Source organism: Thalassophryne amazonica, chromosome 12 (assembly GCF_902500255.1).
Source record: "Thalassophryne amazonica chromosome 12, fThaAma1.1, whole genome shotgun sequence".
In the NCBI taxonomy this organism is placed as follows: Eukaryota; Metazoa; Chordata; class Actinopteri; order Batrachoidiformes; family Batrachoididae; genus Thalassophryne; species Thalassophryne amazonica.
The window spans coordinates 34,884,701-34,896,552 of NC_047114.1; the positions used below are offsets into that span (position 1 = coordinate 34,884,701).

General features: G+C 37.7%; 1 protein-coding gene across 1 annotated transcript; it reads right to left on the minus strand.

Moving 5' to 3' along the window:
- Positions 1-1,600: 1,600 nt before the first annotated feature.
- Positions 1,601-9,217, minus strand: ahsg2 (alpha-2-HS-glycoprotein 2). Its single transcript, XM_034182929.1, has 7 exons — positions 8,952-9,217; positions 7,615-7,725; positions 5,283-5,364; positions 5,043-5,194; positions 4,225-4,320; positions 2,189-2,260; positions 1,601-2,083 (listed from the first exon to the last, which is right to left on the minus strand). The coding sequence occupies exons 1-7, from the start codon at positions 9,153-9,155 to the stop codon at positions 1,718-1,720; spliced, it is 1,083 nt and encodes a 360-aa protein (XP_034038820.1). The 5' UTR covers positions 9,156-9,217; the 3' UTR covers positions 1,601-1,717.
- Positions 9,218-11,852: the final 2,635 nt, after the last annotated feature.

Genomic DNA, 11,852 nt, shown 5'->3' on the forward strand with positions numbered 1-11,852 from the left:
TAACTGTGAAAGGCATGTTAGTGTTCCTTGCGATTGAGTTTAACTTGGCAACACCGAGGAGACATTAGCTAAAATCCTTTTTTTTTTTTTTTTTTGCTGAAAACGGCGAATTTCCACACAGTTTCTACAAAGTTTCAGTAAGTACATAACCTGAATAAAATCTTATATTTTCTGTGAGTTCAAGTTTAAATAAACTGTGTTCAGGAGGTGGAGTACTGTGTTTCAGATATTCTAAATGTTCTGTTTGATTTTGTTTTGAATCTCTTCCAAAAAGCTGTTTAATAGGAATCCTTTTATTTTCATATGATTGATAATAAAACTGATTAAAAAACAATATGAAACACGATATTCAAATAATAATAATAATATAACATATAAATCAAAACATAGACCTAATTGACATAAAAAGTGCTTATTATGAACTCAATCCTTTATTATGTTTTAAGTTTTTAGGGGATTTATTTTCAAAACATTTAGTTTGAAGAAGTTTTTTTGGGACCACCCCCAACACACACACACACACACACACACACACACACACGCACACACAGCCACCGCTGTTCGTTTTGGTGAGCATGAGTGTGAACATGGCACTGGCAATCCCAGGATGCAATGCAATGCATGTCAGTACCCATTCGCTATTACCCATAATTCTTTTCTCTGTGTCATCCAAAAGTGATGCTGACATGCAGCAGCACAGTAGTAAAAACCAACTTTCAGACTGATTCATAACTAGTAAATTAGAAAATATAGATGGCCATATTTCTTCAATTGTCAGTGCACCATAGCTAAGTTTACAAAGTAAATTGGCTTTCTTTTATTGCCATGTTGGGCATGCAGTGGATTTTTGTAGATCACTAGATGGTTGCCTCATTCCTTCCTAAAGCCCCTTTCACACCGGGCCTGCATAGAGTTGCATTGTACTGCGTATGGAATACGCTGGAATGATTGTGTCATGGGAATCTTGGCCTGCCTCTTCGTCTTCTGTGGTTTTGAAGCTTCACTGTTAGCAAAGTTCAGCAGGATGAATAAAATCGAGCAGTGCAATGATAAACAAACCTAAAACATTTTTTTTGCAGGACTGGTGTAGCGTACCATTGCGTAGGCATGGTGTACAGTAGCATAGTGTTGAGTAGACATGCGTAGAGCACTGCGTCCAGTGCTCTACGCTGAATGTCCACCTAAAAAATGATATATGTTTAATTTTTTAAAAGATTAAATATGTTTAATTTTTTTGTGTCCATTTTGCAGACCCCTTTGCGTCCCTCAGTGTATTGCCATGTAGGGATGCATAAGCTCAGCGTAGTCGCTATGCTGCATTAAGGGACTTAAACAATTTTTTTTTAATGGGATTTGAATATGAAGCTAGCATGAGTGTAACATTCAGAGGCTTGACTGCAAACAATATTTTAATATAACTACAGTTGTAAAAAAGACACCTGATGAACAATATTCACTTTCTGGGGAAAAAAAAAATCATAATATGGCCCCTTTAATAGGTTTAACCGGTGTTGGTCTAAAATCAGCACATAAAAAAACATTCATTCCTCAGTGTTCCTCAACAGAAATCTTTATTAATTTGCATAATGCTCCAGTTTGTGCATGTTTCAGAATTTCAACACATTTATGTTATGTGCCTACAGTGGGACAGATTCTCTTCACAGTTTGAGCCATGCAGTGCTTAACAGTCTGTGTGCCCTCTGAGGAGCCCGGGCACTTAGAAGAACTTGACCTTCCCTGGACAGAGTGGTGGAGGTAAGACAGGCGCCTGTCTCTTGGTCAAAATAACAGGGATCTCAATACTCCCTGAGGAATCTGAGGCTGATGCAGGATCAGCGGCTGGAGTGGGGCCAGCAGTGGCTACAGCAGGTGCAGCAGGATGTGTAGGAGGTGCAGCAGGCACCACTTCATTTGACTCTGCTGACTCTGCAGACAGCAGGCCACTGAGAAGGGGGTCATGATGGGTGGTGAGTTTATGGTACTTCAGACCATGCTTAGGTGATATGGTGCCCGTGTGCACGTGGACTACTGGTGGAGCAGCAGGAGCTGGAGCTGCAGTGCTGTTTACATCAACAACAGGTGTCTGAAACACAAGTCAGGTGAAAGGTTAAAGAAAAAAAAATCTCTTTTTGGATGTTTGAAGATGTAGTTCCATTAGAAATGTGGTGTAGAAATTAAAATATTTTACCATAACTGGAAACATCTTGCAGTGTGTTTTGTGAGCAGTGTTCACACCTTCTGCATGACAAATACCATAAGCCTGGTTGGGAAGGGGGCAGTGGAAAAAAACAACACAAGTAAGGCACATATTAAGAACTTGTTAGTAATCAAGGCTGTGAGTGCCCAACTCCCCCTTTGAACATTAGTTTAAGAAGGAATGGATAAGAGTAAATGGAGCTGTCAGTCATCCCTGGAGTTACAAAAAATCAACCTTATGTTCAAAACTGCAACCAAATCACTATACATATAATAATGCAAGTAACCTACATTGTAATCATTGGTATGTTAGACTAACAACAATCTCTGAATAATAAATGTTTGAACAAATGTAAGTAGTTAAGTGTATTGTTTTATTAGTATACCTGTTTACATCAGCCGTGCATGAGTCTAAAGTCATTAGCCTTGATGAACTCATCTGTTCAAAGTGATGTTAATCAGTGAAATCACCTGCTGGAGTCAGTGACTGTAAAGAAAACCTACACCCTCTTGGCCCTTTCTGGAATACCTCCGACACTACTAGGTTAGTCAGTTTAGTTAAGTGTCATGCTGTTGTTACCATGAGTGAAAAGAGTATTATTGCTTTTGATGCCTTCCACCACCATCTCTGTTTGTGTGTGTGTGTGTGTGTGTGTGTGTGTGTGTGTGTGTGTAAAAATTAAAAGCACCCGCTTGCAGCAGAATGCAGAAAAAAGCTCTGCTTGTGTGTGACTGTGGACAGCTGACATTTACCATTTGGTATGCTTATGTTTTTGGGTCAAGGATGAATGGTGCCAAAACAGAACATTGATAGGATTAATATTTTTGGAGAAACTACAGATATTAGCTAATGTTGCTAATTACAGTCTGGATTAACATGCCATTCCTGCAGGGAGCGGTAAATCAACGTTATATTAAAGGTGTGAGTGTAAAAAACATGGATGACAGAAGAAAGGGAAAACACTTATTTCCATTGTGGTTCATTTAAAAAAATCAAATGACAAAATATAAGTAATAATAATAAGATTAATAGTAATAATGATAATTGTGTGTATATGATAACAAGAACCTAAACAATTTATAAGTACATTAAGACAGTAAATTAATAAAAATTACATAATTAATAGGGTTGAGTTCCTCTTCTAAAAATGGTTGTGGTCTAAGGTTCTGAAAACATTGTGGATTTACACGCCATTCGAACTCATTATACAAGCTTTGCTTAATTTATTACCACCCTTGAAAAATGTCAGCTACCTGTTTTAGAAACACTACTCTCTCTCTCTCTCTCTCTCTCTCTCTCTCTCTCTCTCTCTCTCTCTCTCTCTCGATATATATATATATATATATATATATATATATATATATATATATATATATATATATATATATATATAAGTTTAAGTAGGACGGTTAGCACAGTGGGACATGTCTGGACTTACGTAAAGAAGACCTTTCATTAGAATGCAAATTATGAAGTCTTGTTGCAAATCACAAGGTCTTCTTGGCCACTAAGAGGACCTAGATTAAGTAATCATGAAATGCAAGAATGCATGGATAATTATACTATTTAACTTTAAGGATCATAAAAACATAATATGAGCTCAGCTGCAAGTATATTTTTGATACCCATATACCGTATTTTCCAAAGTATATCTCACGTTATATTTTTTGTTTTTCCTAGTTTGGAACGTCCCATAACTTATGTTGTGGTGTGACTTATATACAAAAAGAGAAACATTTGTTATTAATAATAATCATTAGAAAGAATTTTAGTATAGAGACATACATATAGTATTTTCTTTTTCACCAATCTGTGCGAAAAAGTGATTTCTGTGTTATGATGCAGTTGTCCAAGGTGAGCAGAGCACTCAGAAAGTTGGGTAGTAACAATTTTTTTATATGATGGAGGTTGTAAAACATGTAACTGTCATTTAAGTTATTAAATACAGTCCGTATTCTTAAAATATTCAATGATAACTCTTCAAATTTGTTGCTGTGAAAACCATACATAACGTTGAGTGTACTTACAGCCGTGGGATCGCTCAGAGGTACACAGCTGTCACCAGTGCAGTTGGCCTCGGCTACAACATATTCTACTTTATAAATCATTCCACCAGACACAAGCTGAAATAAAATGTTGACAAGAATAATACATACTGACACACATATAACATGTAGATAAGATGCACTGTAAATGTGAACAAGATGGCAGAACTAAAATAAATTGATATAATTTTTAACCTCAATGTTTTAAGTGCATGGACTTAAACATACAAAGTTCTTTGAACTTATTTGAAGTTAGTGTGTCCATTGATTGATTTGCATTACAAAACCCACAACATTCAAATTGCTGTACATTGTTCCTTTGTGGAGTTGGGATTTTAGTGAGTTTATTCAGGACACTTTGACATCTACATTACAGTAATCTGGGTCTGTTATGTGCATGAATTTTTGTTTAACTGCTATTTCTGAAAGAGCTTCTAGTGTTGGAATGAGGCAGTAAACTTGTCTCAGTTGCCTAGCAACCTTGCATATTGAGTGAAGGTATGATTCTTGTAAAATGCATAAAATGTTTGCAAATTTGAACAATTTTTCCGCTTTCAGACCACAGCTTTGCACACTTCCAGGAGTTTGACGCAGTAGCGCAAATCAGATATGGTCCAGGTCCCATTCAGGAGTACTACAGATTTGGTAAATGTTAAAACAGAGACTCTAACTTTCCACTTTTCCATCTCCAGCATTGTCCCAAAGCTATATACATTAAGGTCATCTGTTACATCAATTATTTTGAGTTCTGCCCACTTATTTATAACTGTTTAGAGGTTGCCATGAGGTCTCGTGCCTACCTGGGACATCATCCTTCCAGTCTCCAGAATGGTGAATGTTTTGTCTGTTTTGTTGTTGAAATTGTTGAAAGAGGCGTGAACAAAGTCCAGAGCACCAGTGTGGTTCAAGGGCAGGAGGGTAGGACAACCCAGACACAGGTCCTCTGTTGATTCTGCGTTGCATTAAAAAATGTAATCACGTTTGCGTGCTCGGGCATATACACATATGCACGTGTGTGTTGTGTGATTTGAGACACTTACCCTCTGTTTTACACTTAAATGCAGTGACGGTAAAAGCTTCGCCCGCCTTCTTCAGCACGACATCACAGTCTCCTTCCACAACCTGGGTGCAGACACAAAATCAGTCCAGGCAGCTCTGACTCAATAGTACGAACATTGAGCTCCATATATATTTAGACAGAGATTTTTCTTTTAGCTGTGTGTCACAGCTTCTTAACATTGTAGTCAAATTGTTAAAACAAACTTCAACTTTAATTTAATTGAACCAGGTTAGTCCCATTAAGATCGAGACCTCTTTTGCAAGGGAGATTTGGACAATTATAAAGTTTCCAATTCACCTAACCTGTATGTCTTTAAATGTGGGCAAAAACTGGAGCACCCGCAGGATCCACGCAAACTCCACACAAAAAGGCCACACGTGGGAGTCAAACCCATGACCTTCTTGCTGTGAGGTAATAGTGCTAACCACAAAGCTGCCATGCTGCCCAAAGTGTACCCTGTCAACCTGAAATTCAAGCTATACAGCTTCATGATGGAATGGTATAGAGACAGATTTTTTGAAAAAAGACTGGAAAGCCTACTATGAAGCTGTATAAGTGATTATGCAAAAGGCAAAACGTGCACGATACACAATTTGTCCTATCGCACCCACGGAAGCCTATAACTTTATCAGAGTTGTCCGGGTGTCTTGGTAGCTTCCCCCACTAGTCACTCAGTTTTTGAGACAGATTTACCACACAGTACCACACTGTTTGTATTACTTAATAACTGATGCAAATGAAGTCCAAGACATACTCAGTGACTTGGAAGTGTTCATGTATCTATCACCTGAGTGATGAAAAGTGATGATTTACTTGTGCAAAAAGGTTGCAATGACTTCCTTATTTTTAATTTATATGTTGTAGACTAGTTTCACTGAGTTGAAAGTATGTCATTTTAGAAATCTTTATATACAGAAGCCTTATTATTATTATTATTATTTTAATTTGATGTCATTCCAACATTCAAACTTGTTCAAGGATTTACAAACTTTTTCTTGCCACTGTAATTACCCTCAGATGAACGTTGTTCTGCATTCCGGCCTCATGGTCATCATTTTTCTATTTAACATCTAAATATATTCTTGTCATTTAACTGGTGGATTGTATATCACATGGCTTTCATTATTTGTTCCATTGTATAGAAAAATGGTCCATTGTATGATTGACAGCATTTTTCTTGCAGTTTGCTTCTATTTACCATTTATTGTGGATCCATATATTTCGTTCCAATGAACGACTCCTTGACCTTTTCCTGAAAATGTGGCAATAGTACGAAGAAACTATCTTTAGTAACTATCTTTAGTTACACCCATTCTGGCGTCCCTTCATTGGCTTCCGGTTTCTGCCAGATGGGATTTTAAAGTCTGCTTGTCTATAAAATTGTTCATGGACTGACTTCTTCCTACCTGGCGGACTTGGTCAAGCCCTATGTACCGGCACCGCCCTTGCGTTTGCAAGGCGCAGGACATCTGTGTGTTCCAAGGGTGAATAAAAACTCTGTGGGGTATAGAGCTTTCTCTTACCGTGGCCCTGCCCTCTGGAATGATCTACCTGCATCTATAAGGCAGTCCGACACGGTGGAGACTTTTAAATCAAGATTGAAGACCCACTTTATTAGACTGTCTTATTGTTAATTTATTATGTTTTTATGTTTGCAAAGCAAACATAAAAACATAATAGTTTTCCTTCCCACTGTCGCCAAGTGCTTGCTCATAGGGGGTCGGTTTGACTGTTGGGGTTTTTCTTGTAATTATTGTATGGCTTTTGCCTTACAATATAAAGCGCCTTGGGGTGACTGCTTGTTGTGATTTGGCGCTATATAAATAAAATTGATTTGATTTGATTTTATTCTACTATGTTTTTACCTTTTTACTGTGCTCTTTTCAATTTTAATTCACTTTGTGTTGCTATGAATTTGTTATGTGAAGCACCTTGAGGCGACTTTGTCCTGAGATGCCGCTATATAAATTAATAAAATTGAAAATTGAATTGAATAGTAGAAACCATTTTTTGCCATCACTATGATCTATTTAGGTGTTATACAAAACAAATAGTGAATGATTTCTGTTCATGCTATGGAAACAAAATACTTTAAATCATCAAATGATGGAATATTCTATTCAGCAAGGCTAGGGTGAATATTATATCTTTCAATTCATGGATATACTCTGATTATTGCACTCTTAAACATTCATTATTTGTTTATTAATCCTCAACATTATGATAAGATGCAGCTGAAATTGTACATTTGTCAATGGCTACATATTTCATTCACAAAACCTTTACGAGCCACTTTGCATGTGCAGGCTCACCGTTAATACTTTGGGTCTGACTGTGCAATTAGCAACAGGCGTCGGGTCCAAGACATGACAGTCTGTCTCCAGCAGGTCAACCTCCAGGACATATGCATCATCACCACCAGGCTGTGGAGAAGCAGAAGAAAGCATTTAAAATTATATATCTCATGCACACATTAAACACAGATGCATAGCAGCAGCTCATGATAGTGAAATAGTTTGATACCACATACAGCACGGCATGATGCAGTCAACATGCAGCCTCCATGGTGTTGAATTACTACAACACACAGGTATCTGCATGGAAGCGCTGAAAGATTACTGTTCCCACCACCAAAGTGCCTTTGATCAAAGTGTACAGGGTAGCGCCCAGGTGTCAAGGTTTTAGAGGGTGCACAAAAACACTGGTATTAGTGCAAAAATAGCACCATTGATAAGTATGACAAAGTGGAAAGAGGTGTTGAATCTGGTGTTGCATGACATCATCCAAGTCCAAGAGCATTAATTTTTAATAGCATGACATGATGCGTTTTCCTGATGATCCACTGTCACACAATGAGGCATTTTGTTCTGCTATAGCATGTACAGAAAAGAATGCTGTTATGTAAGTTCTTCCAAGGAAGTAATATTTTTGGTGTTGTTTGTCCAACTTTTACCAGGATTACACAAAACCACCAATTTTGTAGAAACTTGGTGGAAGGGTGCAGTATGGGCTCAGGAAAATAACCATTAACTTTTGAAGAGATCATGTTAAGGGGGTGGATCCAGGATTCCCCCAACCACTTTTTTAACTTTCTTTTTTCAATTATGTTGGGAATTTCTTAAACGATAAAGCACAGGACTTTATGCAAAAAAAAAAAAAAAAAATCTGTCACATATCGAATGCCAATATCTGCATTATTTCTTGAGGGATTGATGAAAATGTTTAAAAATGCCCGATCTCACAATGTTAAAGTAAGTTAATTCAGCGCCTCCCTTTTTTCACTCGGGGTCGCCACAGCAGATCTGAGATGGATCTGCATGGTGATTTGGCACAAGTTTTGGCAAGATTTAGCAGGGAAGGCCTTGAACTGGGAACCACTTTGGAAACAAGTGTACTAACTGACTGCCTCAAAATGTTAAAAAAGAGAAAAAAAATTAATGGACCTGCCCCCTCAATCAAGTCAGCTCCAAGAGTTAACAGTTTACTGAGTTTCAAGACAATCAATTCATTTTTGCATAATCCTGCTAAAATTGATCTCTAATAGCTACAGAGATATGTGTGATGTGTAGGAAGATCGATATGCTCTCAGAACACATGTTTGTGAATGTCCCAAGAGCCTGTTCTACTACACTTTACACTTTTGACTTACCTTAGTATAGAGCTTAATGTCTTCGATCCTGTTCAGTATATACTTGTAGCCGTGAGTGTGCTGGGCATTCAGGTAATCCTGAGCCACCAGAGCTGCAGCTTCTGCCTCAGGGGAATCACATGGGAGCTGGACCTTGTTTGGAATAACCACGGCCCATGCACCCATGAACAGGCCCAGAACTACTGCGAAGCTCAGGAAATTCATTTCTACGAGAGATAAGAACACACCAGGTATCAGAAAAGTGAAAGACAGGAGAGACAGGACACAGTCAAACTGCAGTTTATATATCCTGCACTTGAAACAGGAAAACAGCCAATTCAAACATTGGGATCATCCCCCTAACTCCTGCGTCACATGTGGGGTACTCTTCTACAGGATCACTGCCAAAATAAACACAGCTTGCCAAAGTCTGAGTTAGTTACGGTTCATTCACTTTTTGCTCAGGCCACGATCAATATTATGCAAAATGTAAAAAAAAAAAAAAAAAAAAAAAAATCCAAGTGTTTCAGACCAGTGTGGGCTGTGAAGGTACATTCAGTGGACCACGAAATGTCATTAAAAATAAATAAATTGAAAACCTCTTTGATGTTGAATTTTTGGAATAAAGTTTACATTTAAATAAAATATTTGATTATTTTAAAATAGTATCAGAAGCAACCGTCGGCAAGAACAAAAATATAACGCAATTCTAAAATATCCTCGGCCGTGTGAGCATTGTGTTCTTTATAATTCGCAGTTGTTTAATTAATTAAGGTCCTACTCTCTCACATACAATTTGTAAATTTTCAGTAAAGTCCTTCGATCACTCAGTCAAAAACAATATTTACGTTTTAACAGCATCTGCGGAAAGCCTTGCGTGTGCATAAACATGAACAAAAGCAGAAGTTGTGCAAATCAAGGAATATTTGTCGATCACCCTCTGTGCGTTTGCAAGTATTAATGACAAATTTAACTCCATAGAAGGTTAGCTTGAGTTAGTAGAAGTTAGCGTGCACCATAAGACCTCAAAATATCTTGACTCCAGAGGTGTTATATTAGGTTACCAAAATAGCATTTTATTTTTAGAAGTGTTTATTTCTTACCAGCCTTTACATAATATATAAGAAACGTATATACACACACATATATACACACACAAAACAAAGTGGTTTTGGAGAGACCAGCCACTGATGTCATACTGCAGCTCTACTGTGATTGGCTGTCACCACCGCCACTCAAAAACAAAAGAGAACAGACTGAAACAGAATGTGATTTTTTACCCTCTTCAAATACCTCTTAAAATAGGTCAAGGTTAGCCATCTTTGAACTTGTCCAATGTCTGTGTCCCAAAAATGTTCCCCGTGAATTTGAAAACCCTAGCAGTAATAGGACTGGACTTATGCTGAGCCCAGACAGACATACGGCCCGACGGATGGATGCAAAGCCTTTGCAATACCCGATGGCCATATTTTGGCCTCAGCTAATGACTCCTTCATATCTGTGAGGGAGCGGGCCCCCTCATGCAAACCACCTTGCTCCACCGCCATGTCAGTACAGTTGATAGTGTAGCCCAAATGAGCTATACTTACTCTCCATTTCACATCTTGCAGTATGGTTGGAAGGCTGAAGAAAAAGGAATAGGAATCATTGGTTGCTCCCTTATACACTGGCACTGTTGGGTAGTGTAGGCAGACAAGTTTGAGCACGCTCATTTTTGTGAAATGAAGAATCATACTGTACATATTGCTTATCACAAGAGAAGGCAAGTGAGCATGAATCTCCTTTACCAAAGATACGAAAAAGTAAATGGAATCAAAATTGTCAAAGGGGATAGCTATAATACAATATGCAGCCTCACCACTAGATGACACTAAATCTTCCACATTATAGCTTTAATTTTTGGAATGGAGGTTATAGACAAATAACAGCATATATTTGGCAATTTTTCTTAAAAATCTAGGTTATTTAAAAAAAAATACTGACAGATGCTTCAAGCCCACTCTGGTTAATTAGCTTTGTGCCTCCACTCAGGTCAGACGAAGTCAGCTGGAGAGCAGTCGATATGTTTAGAATTGCTCAATGACTCTTCCGCAAAGAGGATGTTTGCCAAATGAAGAGGCGTGTTTGAAGGACAAGGACTTTCACTTCATTCAAAGGCATGTTGACTAACTCCATTCAATGGGCTGACACTGTGTCATTATTACCATTTTTTACCGTGTTTTTTCATAATCACTTAATTTATCACTATATGCTGAGGTTCTTCAGAAAGTGGTGTTTACATAATGTGTGGCATTTTTGTTGAAAAATGCATTTTTTTTTTTTACTTTTATGGTCTGCATTGCATTGCACAGAAACTGCCGGTGGTGAAGGAAATTTTACCCACTCTATGCCTACCGTGCATCCGGAAAGTATTCACAGCACTTCACTTTTTCCACATTTTGTAATGTTACAGCCTTATTCCAAAATGGAGTAAATACATTCCCCCCCCAAAAAAATTCTACTCACAACACCCCATAATGACAACATTAAAAGATTTTTTTTTATTTTTTTGCAAATGTATTAAAAATAAGAAGCTAAGAAATCATGTGTACAAAAGTACGCATTTTGTCAATTTTGCAAGTTTTCCCACCTATCAATTGTGAGAGACAGAATCTATACAAAAAAAAAATTGAAAATCACATATGATTTTTATCCAAGGCCAACATATGGCCATCGGTATTGCAAAGACCTGCCGTCCATCCGTCGGTCTGTCTGTCTGTCTGTCCTTTTGTCTGTCTTTGTTCAGCATAATTCTAGTTCTATTACTGCCACAGTCTTCAAATTCACAGGGAACATTCTTGGGACACAGGCGTTGGACAAGTTCAAAGATGGCTAACCTTGACATATTTTAAGAGGCATTTTAAGAGGTTAAAATTTCACATT